Source organism: Notolepis coatsorum (genome assembly GCF_963971535.1).
Source record: "Notolepis coatsorum genome assembly, chromosome: 4".
In the NCBI taxonomy this organism is placed as follows: domain Eukaryota; kingdom Metazoa; phylum Chordata; class Actinopteri; order Aulopiformes; family Paralepididae; genus Notolepis; species Notolepis coatsorum.
The window spans coordinates 61,058,365-61,078,159 of record NC_140168.1 but is presented as its reverse complement, the minus strand read 5'-3'; the positions used below and the strand labels follow the sequence as shown (position 1 = coordinate 61,078,159).

The following is a 19,795-nucleotide window of genomic DNA, read 5'->3' as shown; positions in this document are numbered from 1 at the left end:
TACTATAAGACACTGACAATAAATCAATACTATAACACACTGGCAATAGATCAATACAAAAGACAATGACAATAAATCAATACTATAAGACACTGACAACATATCAATACTATAAGACACTGTGACACTGGCATTACGCTCAGTGTGATGTTAATATAGATATAGATGAGGTGTGATGTGTATCTCTGTACCTCTCTGTGGTGGTAATATAGATGAGGTGTGATGTGTATCTCTGTACCTCTCTGTGGTGGTAATATAGATGAGGTGTGATGTGTATCTCTGTACCTCTCTGTGGTGGTAATATAGATGAGGTGTGATGTGTATCTCTGTACCTCTCCGTGGTGGTAATATAGATGAGGTGTGATGTGTATCTCTGTACCTCTCTGTGGTGGTAATATAGATGAGGTGTGATGTGTATCTCTGTACCTCTCCGTGGTGGTAATATAGATGAGGTGTGATGTGTATCTCTGTACCTCTCCGTGGTGGTAAGCCGACATCTCGGCCACTGAACCGGCCAACTGGGCCACCTTCACCTCCCTCTTGTCGTTCCTCTTCATGCAGGTGAACAGGACCTTCCTCTGACCCGGCTTCATGCCTAGACACACAACAACACAGGTGGCATCATCAAAAAATAAACCCCCACCAGTCGGAGCTCCCACAACAGGACTTCAAGGAGACGGCGGAAGAGCTTTGGTGAGACGACTACAAAAGTTTCCAGGCCATATATATATTTTCTTATTCAAACTTCAAAGCCAGTTGACAACAAAACAGCGGAACAAAGGCAGCAGGGCGGGGGAGGGGGGTGTCTCCAGGGAGAGGTGGCGTTCTGAACGTACCGTCGACCAAGGATGGAAGGGATCTCTCGTTGTCAGAGTTGGAGAAGAGGATGAGCTCTTTGTTGATGAAGTCGTTGTAGGAGAGGTGTTTTGTTTGGGTCCCATACAAGTATTGCTGGAGGATGAAAAGTAAATAAATAAATAAGGAGGAGACTTGAATGATCGAATCAATGCTCTAACGTGTGTGGCTTCTTGTCTGATCGGTTCTGGCAGGGGAGAAAAGGTCTGTGCTTAACATCGGGAGCAAACAAGTGTCATTTACAAAAGTGTCAATCAAACCGATCCGAGTCGACTGGTTTTTCCCAAGACATTTCCATTTCAAGGGGGGGGGGGGTACCAGCCAATCAAACAGGAATGTGATGCCGAATTAAGACTTTGTGATGCAGAGTCCAAGGTATTCCCACAGTGGGCGTGAAACCTTGCATCAAAGCAAAGACAAGAGACATCCAAACTAAACAAAGACATCAAAACAAACGTCTCCTCTTTCTTCTCCTCATCAGAGCCGTGCGTTCTCTGCCAGCACCCGGGCAGAGGCACCGCCCAGACCACCACCCACCTCAGGCAGGCCGTGCATTCTCCTCTGACGCCTGTCCTCCATGAAGTTCGTCAGCCACTCCTTCCTGTCATCCGTCTTCTTCTTACTGAAGGCCTGGAGCAAAGAAGAAAAACACACACGCTGAAGATCAAACTCAACCTCTCATTAGAACATCACCATGCTGAGCGGAGATGCTGAGGAGACGGTTGAAGAGTGGCTGTTATTAGAACACATGCTCTGAATGAGGATGTCAGGCTTTGCCACAGGTTTATTTTTTATAAATCTAATTCCATCGACATGTGTCCGTATCTCTCATGTTCAAAGGCCTTTCTGCTTAACCGAATGCCAAAGCCAAAATTAGGTATGGGAGAGTTTCCACATTACTCAAATCCGATACCAAGTGTAACATGTCAGAAAAATATTTTATTACGTCTTTGTGACACAGAGGTATGTTAAAGAAAATTATGTAATGTTGTTATGACACATAAGAGGAATGTTTGATCTCTCTAATAGAGAACAAGATGACAATTTTTTTTGGCCAAAACGGTTCAGGTCTTTATTGATCAGGGAAATCAACGGATCCATTGGAGAGTAGACTCTGCATCAGTACATCTTAGTACTCAGTATAGTACTCAGTATAGGTAGTGATATAGTGGCGTCAGTGCAACACATATCCATGTTATTTATTATTGTAACTTCTCCAGTGTGGTTATTTATTATTGTAACTTCTCCAGTCTGGTTATTTATTATTGTAACTTCTCCAGTCTGGTTATTTATTATTGTAACTTCTCCAGTGTGGTTATTTATTATTGTAACTTCTCCAGTGTGGTTATTTATCATTGTAACTTCTCCAGTCTGTTTATGTATTATTCTAACTCCCCCAGTCTGGTTATTTATCATTATAACTCCTCCAGTCCCAGAAAAAGAAAAGCACTTGAAATTCCACAACTTCTCACCCAAGAGGTGTTCCGTGACGACAGGGACCCAATGATAAAACGCTCGCTTGTATCAAACTCACCAGAGTGATGGCAGCGTCGTCCTCCGTGCCGCTGTATCTGAACGTGATCCGGTGCTTCTCCATGTCTCCAAAATACTCCTTCGCCTCTTTGCTTGTACTTGTACCCAAACCTAGAACACAAGATATTAAAAAATATATACTCATAAGAGAGCATGTACTTTCTGTTTACTATTGGGAATGGCATATCTCCATATATACCTGTATATTCATTCATTCAATCTTTAAAGATCATTGAGAGCAGGCTCTCATTTACAGTGACGTCAAGAGGAACAATGTATAATACAAAAACAATATAAAAACAGAAAAGTCAATCAGTTAAACAATTCAAATCAATCAAAACAGTTACAGACTGAGGTGAAATGGTTGGCCATTATAGATTTAAACTGACCAATGAGTTTTAAGGTGCTTTGCAAAACATTCCACATGTCGGGGGCACATAAACTAAAAGCAGATTTTCCTAATTCAGTGCAAACTCTGGGGACCTCAACTCATTGACCGCCGAGCCCCTTCCGGGAAATTAGGCCTAGTACGCCAGCGCTTTAATCAATGGGAGGACAGGGATATTTGCAAGTGCTTAAAATATATCTTAAATTATGGCTATGGGTCTAATACACCCGTCGCTTATCAATGACTTGCTTGCAGTCAACATGTACGAAACAGATAGTTTTTTCATCTGTACATTTCCGTTTTATACCGTTTTGAATACGAGTATAGTTTTGGAATTTCTAGTAATTCCAGAGACATACGCGATAATAGCCCTTTAGTGGAATACACAAAACACGTTGTCATTTTTCGGCTGATTTATGAATAGTTTTCAAATAAACGCTAGATTATCGATAGTATATGTGTCCTTATGCACGATACAAAAGCGGGATGAAATATCGCTTATCCGTGCCTTGCTCAGCACCAACGGCACACACACACACACATGTTGTGATCGCTGTGAAAAAAACATCTGATTAACCCAAGACTGGTAACATAGATTCCTTACCTCACATCTGATGTTCTGCAAAAAGATTAATCCAATTCCTGATCGCCATTCCAAATATTGATCGCGTTTATTGATCCAACGTTATATCTCCAAAACACATAATCCACGCTGCTCTGAGTGCCCCCAGTCCATCTGTTATCTGATACTGCATGCCCAAAAAGGAAAACCTGGACCGGAGTTTTTCTTTTTGATGCACATCCCCAGCCAATCCAATCCAATGATGTGCAATACCATCCGGGAGACGATAGGCGGCGGTATTTGCCCTTTTGCGAGCTCAGACCCATTCCCAACGATAACATCAGGTTGGATGGATAAAAATGAATGGATATCGCTAATAAAAGAAATAACGATTAAAACCCGACTATACTCGCGATTGGCGCTCAAGCGATGGCGAGTTAACCCGACTATCATCGTGATCGGCGTTCAATGAGTTAAGCATAAGCCAATCACCAGAGCGAGTATGATAGTGTCCAGAGTTCCAGGTCAGTATCAAGTCAAGTCAAGAGTTTTAATTGTCACGGCATACAAGTATACAATGAAATGCGGGTGGTCTTGCCCTCAACGATGTGCAATACAGTGGTACAACATATAATAGAATCCAATAAAAAACAACATTGTGCAATAAACAGGTAACAGGTAACATGGTGTGACATCTCGGTATCTGTACATAGTTATTTACAGAGCATATAGGACATGCTAGGTAGCTTTGGTAGTGCAATACACTGTTCCTGTTATTCTAATTTAAAGTGGCCTTTCCTTTTGGCCATAAGTGTGCGGCATGAGTGTGTGCCCGCTCATGTTAAAGTGTTGCAGTATTGAAGTGATGCAGGGTGAAAGATCATCAATAATGGCTTTATACAGAAACCAATGCAAGTCATGTCTCTCTGCTGTGGGTACGATATCTGTCAGCTGTGATCAATCCAAGGGCAGACTGTTATACAGAGTACAGAGGTTTTAGAGTGGAAGCAGCAGCATGTCTATAAACTATATCTCCATAATCAAAACCAGGCTCTGCTAAGCATAGGAAAATATGTTTGTTTCTGTACAAAAAGCCAACCTTCTGTTGCAGTTTACTTGCAGGGTTATCTATATGGCATTTAAATGTACACTGGACATTTGTCATTTTGACACATTGATGTCTCTCGGAAACCATTTGCAGGCAGATGTGTCAAAGCCAACATTGATTAACCTTTGCAATAGAAGAGTGGTCAACTGTGTCAAATGCTTTTGACAAATCTACAAAAAGGGAAGCACAATGTTTTCTTTTGTGCTTAATCATTTATTTACAACTAGAGTAGTGGCTGTGATAGTGCCATCGTTTGCCCTAAAAACTGATTGATGCGGGCTCAATACAGAGTGATATATATTATATGATATCAGTATATAACCCATACTAGTTATACCACTGGCCAGTACTACCATAGTATAGGTATACCTGTATCACTGTACATAATTAAACTGTACATCAGTATAGGATATATCAGTTTAGCATTTACCGTAATTCCTCTAATAGTAACCGGGTCTCAAATACAAGCCGGTCTCTATTAATGGCCGGGTGCGCTCTTGAGCTAAGCAATTATAAGCCGGCCTCCTAATACAAGCCGGGTTACTAATATACTGAGCTGCATACTGAGCTAGTTACTTGATTTCACTTTGAAAACGTTGAAATGACCAGTGACCACCTGTAATTGCACTGTTTACTATTTCATACAGTACTTGGTTTCAATAAATGAACCCAGTACATTTTACTGGGTTCAACCTGACACAAAATGTTGATTTATTCATTATGATCCGTTTGAAAATTTGAAATATAGGCCTCCCTCTTATACAGGCCTCCTCCTAATACAAGCCTGGTACCCGCTACAGTTGAAACAAATACAAGCCGGGGTTACTATTAGAGGAATTACGGTATATTACTCAGTAACTCATTATGTATACCCATTTTATCACTTGTATATTGTTAATGCAATTTACTGTTACATATGCACTCTGGTCAGATGCCAACTTCTTTTCGTTGTACTGTACTTGTGCCAAATGGCGACAATACATTTTAGTCTAATCTATTGAAGGAACAAACCTTTGTAGTACTTTATATGCCAGGTTTTGAAGTTCTCCGTGTTTTTCTTCCATTCATCGAACTCTGGAATGCTGTAGAAGGCGAACGCTTGCTTGTTCTTGTTCACCTATAATCAGGGCACAGAAATCCATAACCCTGAGTGTTGCAGCAACGGAAATCTCATCATCGATATCTATAAGCAGGTCTTAGAGAAGCCTGTATGTATGTGCTTATTAAATCTGGACCAATTTCAATACGTGCGTGCGTGTGTGCGTGTGTGTGTGTGTGTGAGACAGAAGCCCCTTTCACACTGTCCATAGTTGTAAAGCTGGGATTTGTACCCCATTATCCCGGCATGCAGTTCTGTGTGAAGGGAACGAACATAGAATGGGGGTAAAATTTGATGCAGCATTTTGCCATCTTCAGGTCTAGTAAAATTGTCAGGTTGGTTTCGTGCCGGCTTCGGTGTGTAAGGGACATCCCATAGCGGGATAGAGCACACCAACACGCACCACCAACCTGCGCACATGATATAATAATAATAATAGGTTCCACCAACCTGCACACATGATATAATAATAATAATAATAATAATAGGTTAATATGTATGTTTAATATGTTTTATGTCTAATTAAAATAACATGCAACGCGAGAAAACGCTAAAACTACCAACACGTGGGAATATTGCTTAGTTTAACTCTCAGTTGTCGCATGAATAGAACAAAGCCAAGGCTGACCACATGATGTAATAATAATAATAATAATAATAATAATAATAATAAATAATAATAATAATAATAATAATAATAATAATAATAATAATAATAATAATAATAATAATAATAATAATAATAATAATAATAATAATAATAATAATAATAATAATAATAATAATAATAATAATAATAATAATAATAATAATAATAATAATAATAGGCTACATGTTTTATGCCAAATCAAAATAATATGCAATGTGTGAAGATGCAAAAAAGCTCACGGTACATCAACTGGCTGCCCTGGACTCGTAAAAAAAGACTGAGGTTCCTCTCCTATCGGCTGCCCCGTTACCAGCAAGGTCTGCCCTACATTTTCAAAAGCCTAGAGAAAGCTTGTCTTAACTAATCATTGTGAGTTATGCATTGTCATTTTGATAGTATTTTTCTTTGCATGCCTTTGGAGACATATTTTAGAACTTGCTGCGTGCTATTCTATCCACCCTGCATCTATTCTATCCACACTGCGTGTATTCTATCCACCATGCATGAGAGCAGGGGACACAACCAGGCTGGATAAGCTGGTCAGGAAGGCCAGTAGCGTGGTTGGGGTGGAGCTGGACTCCCTAGCGAGGGTGGCGGAGAGGAGGAGCCTTGCTAAGCTCCAGGCCATCAGGGAAAACCCCTCCCACCCACTATACACAGACTTGGCTGACAGGAGGAGCATGTTCAGTGCTAGGCTCACACTACCCAAATGCAGCACTGAACGACACAGGAAGTCCTTCATTCCAACAGCCATCAGACTATACAATGCATCACTGTGCCTCACTGCATCACGGAGCACAGAGTGGCAGCTCCATAGTGGCAGGAGGCCGCGACTAGCGGCCTCCAGGCTCCAACAGGGGGCAGCAACTGCTGCCAGACATTGACCTAGGACTAATAGGAACCCAAGGAGGACAATAACACTACCTTAGGCATACTGCACCTTATGTGGATACTGTGATACTGTGAATAATGTATATTTCAGTTAGTTAGATAGTAAATTATAACACTACCTGATGCATACTGCACCTTATGTGACACTGTGAATACTGTGAATATATATTTCAGTTAGATAGTAAATTATATTGACCTATTTGTTTACACTGCTTGTGTTGTTTTTACTACCTGTACCCCCCTTCCCCCATGCTGCTATGATGCCTCTCAGTATATTTTACTGTATTTATTTACTGTATATTTTATTCCATTTTTATTCTATTTTACTCGACTCTTATCCTAGGCAACTTGATTTGATTTGTTTTATTATTCTAATTCATGACCTGTTCTGTCTAAATGTTTAAATGTTGAGCGATTTGCAGTGTCAAATTTCCCAAGGGATAATAAAAGTATTTCTATTCTATTCTATTCCATCCACCCTGAACCTATTCTATTCTATTCACCCTGCATCTATTCTATCCACCCTGCATCTATTCTATCCACACTGCATCTCCATCTATCGGACTCTGGGAACACGGCATCACAGTATTCTGTCTGAAGGCGCACACCTATACGTCTTTGCTAGTTTGAGTGTGGACAACACAAAGCTGGCAAATTGGGGGGGGGGAAAGATCATCCATATTGCGGTATAATGCCACAAGTTCTGTGTGAAAAGGGCTAGAGAGAGAGAGAGAGAAAGAGTGTGTGTGTCCAGCCTACTTTGACGATGGGTGTGATGAACTCCTCCAGGAATGTGTGTTTGAGCAGGGAGGGCCAGTTGTGGTGGAAGAAGTTAATCAGCAGACCTTTGATATGGGACCCGTCTTGATCCTATGAAAGAACAACCACCACAAAATAGCTTCAGCACTTAGGGGGAAGATTCTGGTTTATATAACCATAGACTATTTTTCTATCGTTCGGCATCTAAGACCACAATGTTGCCAACTGGACCACGAAAGAGTGAGTTGTGGTTTTCTGGCGGCCTCAGTTGGCTGCTATTCAATACCACAAGACAATGACAATAGATCAGACCAGACAAAAGACTCTCTCTCGGAGTTCAAAAAGACATTTTTTTTTTTTTTTTTGCATTTCCGTTGTCTTGTTGGACTGAGCTGCAGTAAGGAGAGCTGCAGCCAACACAAGCACCCAGAAAACTCCCTCATTAGTGGTCCACCTGACATCTTGGTCAGAATTTATTGGTATGATGACGGGCGATTGAAATAGAAGACCAAGGTTGAAAATAACTAATATTATCATTTTAACTGTCCCATAAATAATAAAGAAGTGATGCAATAGAGGCGTTGCACGGAATGTTTGTGTAGTTATCCTTCTTCCAACATGGCTGGCTGTAACCATTTTCAAAAGAAAATATGATTTCTGTGCAGTGGCAAGAGTAGGTAAAACCTTGGAAACACATTAACTTATTTACAAGACACAACAACAAAATACAACAATAAAACACCAATTCAAACATTGTTTCTTCCAACATGGAGGACAAATGGGCATTCTAAACATTCTGTGAAAGGCCTCTATTATGAAACTTCCATTGACTGTGGACGCTGGGGAGATAAGATATAACACCTGATCGGTCATGATCATGATCTTGCCATAGCGCAAGCTCCTCAGCGACTCCGGGTCCTCGTAGCTCTTCTTGTACTGAAGCCCGACGATTTTGATGATGTTGTTGATCTCCGCATTTTCCATGATCTATTGGAAGAAAGTGGAATGTTAATCCACGTAATATTATTTGTCATTGTAACCTATCAATCATGTACCGGTGGTGGCAAAGTGAACGGACAAGGTATTGCAACTGTATAATCTAACCATTAGGGATAAATGGACAGCGATGTACTGCCAGTACAGATTCTGAGTCATAAACCAATGCTGAACACCAATCTGACTGATTACATTTACTGAACAATGCTGAACACCAATCTGACTGATTACATTTACTGAACAATGCTGAACACCAATCTGACTGATTACATTTACTGAACAAAGCTGAACACCAATCTGACTGATTACATTTACTGATTATATTTACTGAACAATGCTGAACCCCAATCTGACTGATTACATTTACTGAACACCAATCACTAACATGTTCACGGTATCAGATATCAGTAGTGGGGGAGTGTCGATACTCTTTTATCCCGGCACCAGCCACATCTCCTATACCAGTATGTGTCCATCCCAGGGTTCCCACAGACATTGCTAAATGAAATTCAAGGACTTTAAAGTACTTTTCCAAGCACTATTTTTCATTTTAAAAGGGCATTTAAATGGATACAATTCACTTTTGAATGCTGTTTTTTTTTTTATTGGGAAAATAATCGCATCCAATATTTACGTCTTAAAACCAATTTCCGACAATTAGTTACACTTTAGATTAAAACAAATTATATTTCTTGATTCAGAACTATTTTATCATGGATGAACAAAACTTTCAATGCGAATAGTTGATTTTAATTTCAAGGACTTTTTAAGCACCTTGTTTAACCCTTTCACTGCCACACAACAGCAGATTAACCCTTTCACTGCCACACTACAGAAGGTTAACCCTTTACTATCACACAGTAAAGGGTTAACCTTCTGTAGTGTGGCAGTGAAAGTTTTTTTTTTTTTTTTTTACTGTTTTCAAGGAATTCCAGGCCTTCACTTTAAGCACTTCAAGGACCTTGTGCTGTCCCGTTAGGGCCATTGGACAAAAAATGAATATTTGAGAGAGATCTGACATGTTTCTTTGCTTTGATCGCTAACATGTTCACGGTATCAGCTATCAGTAGTGGGGGAGTGTCGATACTCTTTAATCCCGGCACCAGCCACATCTCCTATACCAGTATGTGTCCATCCCTATTAATTAAGGCTGAGGCGATATGCCATTTGGAAGAATCGATATATCGGGAAAAATGTTATCGATAAATATATATTTTTTTAATTATTATAATTTTTTTTTATTATCTTTTCCCCCCTCCTTTTTCCGATTTTTTCTACCATCCCACTGTTAGTCGTTATGGCAATTCCCAACCCCCTTCCTGGTTGTTGCGCACCCCCCCCTAACGTTGGTCCGGGAGGCCGGAGACTGTCACATGCTTTCCTCCGACACATGTGCAGCCAGCCGGCAGCCAGCCTGGCAGCGCAGATTCTCACCGGGAGAGTGTAACGTGTGGAAGGTCACACTACCTTTCTCCAGATCCTACCCTCGCTGTGCAGGCGCCCCGACCGAACTGTAGGGGTCGCTGTCCACAACGCCCAGGACCCACCCACGGCTTCCCTCCCCCTAACTCAGCCAAACGAGTTAGTATAGCGATCAGCCCAAGCCAAGGCAATGCTGACTCTCCGGGAGTCGAGACCACAGCCTCTTGCATTGGTGATGAGCACAATCTCTGCTACGCCACCTGACCGCCCTAATTATTATTAATTTAAAAATATATATATATATATATATATATATATATTATTATTTAAACAACAAATTTAGGTTTATTTTGGAGCAATTATTTGTCGTTGCCGCCATCTTTAGTGTTACAGATTTACCCATTCAAAACTACCAGTGATCCTTCTCATTTTGTGGTCTCTGGATGTGATGGAGGAGTGCACTGCATATTGAATGCACAGTGCAGAGTTGCAATTCAACTGCATTTACATGAAATGGGGATGTTTTAACTAAAACATGCCACAAGACCTAGTATTTTAGTATAGTATAAAGTATTTAAAGTATTTTTTTATTTACACATACAAAAAATCTATATTGATTTCACGCAGTTATCGATAATTATCGATAAGTGGTCTCAGACTTACTGTTAATTATAATTCCATTACGTACCTGCTTGTGCGTCGCCTCTCGTACGTTTAGGATCTTCCCTCTCAGGGGGAAGACCCCGTAGCGATCACGCCCGATGATCCCCAGGCCGGAGACGGCTAGAGACTTGGCAGAGTCTCCCTCCGTGAGGATCAGAGTGCACTCTGAGGAATGTTTTCCACCTGGAACAAAACACACCACACAGGTCAGCATTGGTGTCATGTAAAACTGTGTCCATGTCTCACAGTGGTTTGTTATGGTGAAATGCTGTTCTGACACCAGCGCAACCGGTTTGCTCAATGGTGAGTTATGCAACAGTATAGGAGTTGGGCACAGTGAAGGGCACCAGAGTGCAACCATTTATTTTAGATAATGCTACAAAAAAAATCATGAATTGCAAAAATCGTATATCGTGTGTAAATGGTGCATTCATATAGCGCTTTACAATTTTTGTTCCTCACATTCACACACCGACAGCGGAGGCAACCATGCAAGGTGCCAACCTACTCATCGGGAGCAATTAGGGGTTAAGTGTCTTGCTCAACGACACTTTGACATGCTGCCCGGGAAGCGAACTGGGAACCTTCTGATTACCAGACGACCACTCTACCTCCTGAGCCAGTCGCCCCGTAAGTAAGTAAGTGAGAGAGAGAGAAACAAACAGAGGCTAGAGCAACACAAGTCTCCCCATCTCTCTCTCGCGTGCCCTCGCTTTTAATGGCATTATTTATAACATATTGATTCATATTTTAATTTTGTATGTCATATGAACATCAATAAACATCCTTCTTGCCATAGACAGTAGTCCCAAAATTACAACAGAGGACTATTTAAACTAAATCAGTAGGCGATCTAGAAAAAGGCAGACTTCTCCCCATAGAATGGCTCATAGCTCAGTGGAGGCGTCAAGTGAAGCAAGCAGCAGAATTATTGGACTTCCGGGCAAACCTTTTCAAGATAAAGGTCCTCAAGTCAAAATCTATAAGATGAATTTAATAATATTCAATAAATGCAGATAATATTCTTACTATTCTCTTAAAATTCCAGGAGTAAGTAGACTAATCCAGAAGAGATTTCTCCTGCAGTGGCACAGCACCAACACTGACTTTGGGATACGAGTTACACTTTTATTTAACCGCCCTTGAGAAAATGTGTCCTCTGCATTGTGACCCATCCTAACTATTTAGGAGCAGTGGGGCAGACACACACTGGGGCAGACACACACTGGTGCACTGCAGACACACACTGGTGCAGACACACACTGGTGCAGACACACAGTGGGGCAGACACACACACTGGTGCAGACACACACTGGTGCAGACACACAGTGGGGCAGACACACACACTGGTGCAGACACACACTGGGGCAGACACAGTGTGGCGGCCGGGGACCGACTCCAGTTGTAATGAGACTATGAGAGTACCTTGGTCAAGGGCAACGGCAAGGTATACCTAGTATACATGTCTTTTTATAATGTGGGGGAAACCAGAGCACCCGGAGGAAACCCACACAAAAACTCTAGCTGGAAGAACATGAAAACTCCACACAGAAAGGCCCCCTCTTCTTCTTCTTTCGTGTAACGTCAGAGGTCCAACTCCGTATCTTGTAGCCATGCCCTTAACTCTGGTCCCACATCAAAGAGGCTGGCTTCCGAGGGTGGTTTGTATAGGGGGCAGATGGTCAGGATGTGGTCAACAGTCTGCTCAGGGCCTCCACACTCACATGCAGCGCTGTCTGCCAGGCCCCACTTCTTTAATGATGCTTTAAAGCGACGACCCCAGATCTTAAACGGTTCAGCAGAACCCATTGCCGGCGTGGAAGATCGTCTCCTGTGGCGCCATCTCCTGGATCCCAGATGTAGTGGTGGATACGGGTTGGCCTAGTATACATGTCTTTTTATAATGTGGGGGAAACCAGAGCACCCGGAGGAAACTCACAAAAACTCTAGCTGGAAGAACATGAAAACTCCACACAGAAAGGCCCCCTGCTGGGGTTTGAACCCAGGACCTTGCTGTGAGGCAACACAGTGCTAACCACGGTGCCCAAGGCACCATCGCAAAAGTGCACACTGAGAAAATTGGAAAGAAATATGTGTTATGCTGAATGTTGATTTGTGGTGTGCTGGTGCTACTAGTGGAAAACGTGAATCTGGGGCCCTGAAGACAGTAATATAACAGTGTAGGAACGAGGCGCAGTAGCAGTAATATAACAGTAGATGAACTAGGCCCAGTAGCAGTAATATAACAGTAGATGAACGAGGCCCAGTAGCAGTAATATAACAGTAGATGAACTAGGCTCAGTAGCAGTAATATAACAGTAGATGAACTAGGCTCAGTAGCAGTAATATAACAGTAGATGAACTAGGCTCAGTAGCAGTAATATAACAGTAGATGAACTAGGCTCAGTAGCAGTAATATAACAGTAGATGAACTAGGCCCAGTAGCAGTAATATAACAGTAGATGAACTAGGCTCAGTAGCAGTAATATAACAGTAGATGAACTAGGCTCAGTAGCAGTAATATAACAGTAGATGAACTAGGCCCAGTAGCAGTAATATAACAGTAGATGAACTAGGCTCAGTAGCAGTAATTTAACGGTACAGGAACTGGAGAATCCACAGACCTCACAAGCGCTTGCACACTGACATTCATGATTGACTTTGGGGGGGGGGGGGGGACTTGTGGAATAGATCCACCCACAGACAATAGCAGAAACCACAACAGTGCAGTCCCTGTTGCCGGCTGAATTCTTCTGAACAGGCCCCATTGTAAACTCACCAGCATCATTGGCGTCGTCTAGCTTGGGGATGCCTTTGATCTTGCTATGTTTCACAGAAGAGCACTTTTTGTTGAGCTGAGTCTGGGCCTTGAACTTCACCCAGTTGAGGATGCTCTCGACGATCCCGCAGTTGGTCGCCTGTGGGGGCAGGTTAAAAAGACGGACACAAATTACTTTTTTTTTCTCATTCTTTAAAAAATAAAATCTACATCACAAAAAAGTAGAGTTGACTCATTCCAAATCAGGGTTTGGTTCAATTCACTATTCATTCAAATGAATTAAGTTTGTTATCATTGTTTAGACTGAATACAACATACTTATGTTTAGTGTAAACCAATTACCGGTACACATTGCATTTATAATTGATGAACAAAGGACTAACTTTTCTTTCTTTCCAGCAACATTAAAAAAAGGGCACTTCCCCTAAAATCAAAGCAGATTTATTTTGCAGATAATCTCACAAACATCCAAAAACTCTAAACAGTATTGCACACATGAATTGAGTTTGACAGTTATTGAGAGTAAACGAGTGAATATGGCCACCAGTGATGTCATCAGGGACGTTGAATCGTTGTGTTAATTACAGCTCCATGAAATGATGAAGATAAAAATAATAGCAATATCTCGTCTTATATGGCTGCTGCCTCATAATTTCATTGAGCTGTAATTAACACAAGGATGCCCCAATGACATCACTGGTGGCCATATTCAAACTAATTCCGGTACTGTCAAACCAATATTTTTTCTTTTTAATAAAAACAATTTAGTGTTTTTGGATGTGTATGAGATTAATCTGCTAAATAAATCAGCATTGTTTTTTGGTGAACAGTCGAGTTCACCAAACCATTCAGTCTGAAAGCCCAGCAGTTGGTGACTCATGACGTAAAAAATCACGAGAAAATGTATGAAATGTTTTTAGTCCCCCCCCCCCCCCATATATTATCACAGTTTGAATGTTTAATAACATATTAACTGTAACAGCTAACAGTTATAGTATCTCTAAATAGTAAAACATTTTGTTTAAAAAAGGCCGCTTTTAAGTCCGAGTGTGGGGGCAGAGTCACATTTACATTAGAATCATATGAGTGGTTTCGTTGACTAATCTCCAGCCATCAGCCTTTGTTCTCAAGTTTCTGTTGACGCTCATAAGAGGTACATGCATTGTGTTGACATGCGACTATGCACCGGGCTATTCAACTTCAAATTACTACCCCTCACCTTCAAAGCCCTCCATAGCCTTGCCCCCCCCTATCTGCCTGTAATAGCCTAACCTCCTTCTCCCTTACTGCCCCACCGATCCCTCCGGTCCTCTTCCACTGCTTCCCTCACCGTCCAGTCATCTAAGCTAAAAGGTTTTGGAGACCGAGCATTCTCACGAGCTGCACCCCGACTTTGGAACACCCTCCCTCAGACCATCAGAGAGACTCTCCCTCACTCTCCACCTAAATCCCGACTCAAAACCGACCTGTTCTCCCAAGCATACAACCTTCCCTACCCATAACCACCCTCCTCCAACCTACCACCTCCCTTTCCCCTTCCCTACTTTCTCTCCCTCTCCTGCCCCCCTCCCCTCGGTTCCCTTACTTCCCTGATTGTTCCCCTACTGGCTTTTGTATTTGTCGCTTGTTACTTGTGGTTTTATGTCTTGTGTATTCATACTGTTGTTTGTTTCCCTGTGGTTCTATGTTTCTCTGTTCTTTGTTTTGCTTATTGTCAGCATATTTGGGTTATTGAAAAGTGCTATATAAATTAAATGAATTATTATTATTATTAAGATATGGCTGTTATAACGTCCCCGCTTCTGTGTGTAATGGACATCCCATAGCGCAGGGGTGGCCAACCCGCGGCTCTTCCATCCATACATTTTTATTTTTTTTATGTCACTCATTCCATAAGGACGTAGAATAAACATTTACAGATTTGTTTTTAAATGGACCATTTGCATGTTCTTGGTATCTGAATCTAGGGACATCTATGGATCTCAGGGAATGTATTCCCAGTGTCAGAAATAGTGTGTCTGTTACTAGGCTTGAGTAAATTGTAATGAAACAAAGGAGAATATCAATTATATTTAAAAAAATATATATTATCTTTAATTTTTTTTTATCCTCTTTTTCTCCGCCTGATTTAAATTGTTCTCCCCATCCCAATTTAGTCATTATGCCAATTCCCCCCCTCCCCTACCTGGTTGTTGTGCGCATGTTCCTCCTACTGGTCGGTACAAGGGAACCCTGAAGTCTACCACATGCTTCCTCCGACACATGCGGAGACAGCCAGTGGCTATCTTCTCACCTGGCAGCGAGGACTCTCATTGGTGAAGCGTAACGCGTGGGAGGTCACGCTGCCTTCACCATTTCCTGCCTTTCGCTGAGCAGGCGCCCAGACCTGACCTGTAGGCGTCGCTGTCCACAAAGCCAGATTACCACCCACGACTTCCCTCCCCCTAACTCAGCCAAACGAGTTAGTATGACGACCGGCCCAAGCCGCAGGGCAATGCTGACTCCGGGAGTCGAGACCGCAGCCTCTTGCATTGGTGACGAGCGCAATCTCTGCTACGCCACCCGACCGCCCTGAATATATATTATCTTTGACTGTGAATAACACCATGCTAAAATTGACCAGACCTGAAAAATCTAAGCAAATGAGTAAAGGGAAGATGATTAAACAGAAGGTTTTGTAGATACAGTACTGAATTCTGCCATCTTTTTTATAATATAAATTTCTCCACCATTTTTCATCATATTGCAACACCGCTTTTTGCTAGACGTTCACAGACAGGTAGAGAAACTAACTGCGTTCTATTTTATGGCAATAACGTTCAGGTTTGTGTGAGATAATCCCAAAAAATAAGAGAAATAAAATTCGAAAGACCTGAGTCTCTTCCTTCAAAAGACTACACTCACTTTTGGCTGCTCCACTTCCTCCTGTCAATATGCGCTGGTTTCCGACGCAATGCCCTGAGATTTATATAATCTTATATGTCACTAATAACAGTTAAATCATTGGTAAACAAACTTAATGCTGAAAAGATACACTTTTACTGTATATCTCGGGCTTAAGAGGTTAACCCTGTGAGGCCCAAATTAAAAAGACATTAGCAACTTCAGAGGCCAGAGGGTGGGACATATAAACACATTTACTATCAAATAGCATTGTGAGGCTGAACAACAGGACCAATTGACATTTTTTAAATAAACATTTACAGACTTTAATTTTTTTTAATGGCTAAAAGTGATTTTGTAATTTTGCAACCGTGGGTCTCACAGGGTACTTTTAACCCTGTGAGGCCCAAATAAAAAAGACATTAGCAACTTCAGAGGCCAGAGGGTGAGACCTATAAACACATGAAGGGTGCCGTGACTGAAAAAAAAGGTTGAGAAACGATTATGGTGTGGCTCTTTGTGGTACCACAGTAATTTGTGTGGCTCTTAGTCTCTGACTGGTTGGCCACCCCTGCCATAGCGGGATAGGGCGAAACACCAACCCACGCACATGATATAATATTAATAGGCTACACGTTTCATGTCCAATTAAAAAAATAACATGCAAGTTCCAATGCTTGTTGAACATTATACCTTTGTCTTTTTGCCATTTTATAATAAAATCAGGGAAAAGCGACTCTCTATTCTCAGTTACGCGCAACCAGCGTGTGTCTGTCTCAGCCCGATCTGCGGAGCGCACTGGACTACTGAGAAACTATAGCAATTTTCCATAGATATATGATAGATAGATACAGTGAGAAAGTGGCCGATCTAGATATTTCAATATTCTATACCAGCGGTTCTCAAACTACGGGTCGCGACCCAACGTGCATTGGCAAGAAAAGAAATCTTAAAAAAAAGAATTTATATATATATATACGGTATATATATATATTATTATTCTTTATGTTCTGGCAACATATTTTGGCTAAATATGCCTCATTTTATAAATGTGTATTGATAACATAGTGCTGTAATGAAATTTTATAATAAATATGCATGATCAAGTTCAACAATGTGTGCTTTTATTTTGATATTCCTTAATTCCATGTTGAAATTCCACGATACATTAAGTTTGGGGTCGGCAAAAAATATTCTAAATAAAATGGGGTCGTGGAATAAAAAAGTTTGAGAACCCTTGTTCTATACCTTACTTGCCAGCCTGTGGGCGACGGAGAGATACACTTTCTATTTTGACGGAGGGGAGAATCTCCCGATTCAGATACAAAAGAGAGACTTTATCCCAAACGTATCCCAAACGGTTCAAAAGCTATTTAATGTTTTGCAAAACATGTCTAGTGTCGTGTGGGCGCGACACTCTGCGTTAGAGGGTTATTAACTCATTCAGCGCCAGAGCTATATGCCCGATATAGGTCTAGATGGCCACCGCTTTAATCAGTGGGAGGAGTGAGAGATTTGCGAGTGCTTAAAATATATCTTAAATGATGGCTATGGGTCTAATACACTCGTCGATTATCAGTGAGTTGCTTGCAGTCAACATGTACAAAACGGATAGTTTTTTCGTCGGTACATTTCCGTTTTATACCATTTTGAATACGAGTATAGTTTGTGATTTCTAGTAATTCCAGAGAAAGACGCGATAATAGCCCTTTAGTGGAATACACAAAACACGGTGTAATTTTTCAGCTGATTATCGAATCTTCCTGAAATCAACGCTAGATCATAATTATTATCCTTCCTCGTGCACGCATGCAATGTTGTTTAGACCGGCGCGCAGCTCCCCCCCCTTCTGCCACCCAACGGAAAACAGCCACACATACACACACAGATACAGCGTCGATCGGGTAGAAATACATATCAGATCAACGATCAAATTTATATATAATGTTCTTACCTTGTATCTGATGCAAAATAAAGAATCCAATTATCTGATCGTCATTTGAAGTACTGGGCATGGAGGTCCGTGCCACGTTCAACAGCATTGCATATGAGGGGGGGGGGGGGCAGATCTATCGTTGAAATCAGGTTCCCTCGCCTGATTATTTAAACCACGCCCGCACGGCTTGGATCGTCCCAGAAAAAAATATATACCATTCCCAGTGGAGTGCAATACAGCCGGAAGGCGTAGGGGGCAGTATTTGCCCTTTTGCGAGCTCAGACCCATTCCCAACGATAACATCAGGCTGGATGAATGAAAATGAATGAATATTGCTAATAAAAGAAATAACGATTAAAACCAGACTATACTCGTGATTGGCGCTCAAGCGATGGCGAGTTAACCCGACTATCATCGGGTCTGGCGTCCAATGAGTTAATGTCTAGTTAAAATAATATGCAACGTGAGAAAGTGCTAAATCTACCAACCTTGCGGGAATATTGCTTAACTCATTGGGCGCCAAAAACTAGTATACTCGTGTTTCGTCGCCAACGCTTGAGCGCCAAAAGCGATTTTTCTCGTTTTTAGATCCTTTGATCCTTATTCTAAACACTTGCTCGGAGCTGCCTGTGTCTCCCTGGCACCGCTGCCTACGTTAAAATGGCAATGATGATTGAATCCCGCCAGGTGGCAGTATCGCCCACCTTTTGAACTGGGGATATCAGTTGTCTTCCAGTACTGAGTTACCTCCGGCTGCTTCCCCCTCAAAGTGGATCAGGACATAGCCATCGGTCGGAGATTTGATGCCTCAAACCTATTGTTTCCCGTATGATAGCCATGCCCAATATACACAAGTAATTGCGATCATGATGGGACGACTGGGATTTATTCATTTTGGAGTACCTTCTGACTGAGGTAAGGTCTATTTTAGGTAACCTGCTGGTATTTTTTTAATCTAAAACATGCTTTTGGTAACAATCGCAGTTTCCAGGTAAAACGACCCCCCCCCCCCCCCCTTGATGATTTTGTGAAGACACATAACCTTTGATTTGGAAATATTTGGAGTTTCAGGCGAGCAACCCGAACAATTTGGGCATAATGCGATGTCTGTGTGACAGCTAATCCGGTTAGGGGTGGATTTAAGAGATATTGTTCACACCTAGTACCTGTTGAAATGCAGCCAAACGTTTGATTGGATTTTCTCACTTTTTCTCTGCTCTGAGGTTTACCTATATTCAAATAAGCTTCTTCAAATATATTCAGTTTTTTTTC

At 41.5% G+C, this 19,795-nt stretch overlaps 1 protein-coding gene across 2 annotated transcripts in view; it reads right to left on the bottom strand.

Annotated features, from left to right (window-relative positions):
* Window positions 1-19,795, bottom strand: part of top2b (DNA topoisomerase II beta) — a 98,021-nt gene that overhangs the window by 52,193 nt on the left and 26,033 nt on the right. For both annotated transcript variants that reach the window (XM_084313087.1, XM_084313088.1), the window contains exons 11-19: window positions 13,705-13,843; window positions 10,951-11,108; window positions 8,706-8,831; window positions 7,845-7,955; window positions 5,458-5,563; window positions 2,390-2,499; window positions 1,393-1,485; window positions 837-951; window positions 474-595 (exon numbers count right to left, since the gene is read on the bottom strand). In XM_084313087.1, coding sequence (XP_084169213.1) covers window positions 474-595; window positions 837-951; window positions 1,393-1,485; window positions 2,390-2,499; window positions 5,458-5,563; window positions 7,845-7,955; window positions 8,706-8,831; window positions 10,951-11,108; window positions 13,705-13,843 — 1,080 coding nt within the window. The remainder of the gene's footprint in view (window positions 1-473; window positions 596-836; window positions 952-1,392; window positions 1,486-2,389; window positions 2,500-5,457; window positions 5,564-7,844; window positions 7,956-8,705; window positions 8,832-10,950; window positions 11,109-13,704; window positions 13,844-19,795) is intronic.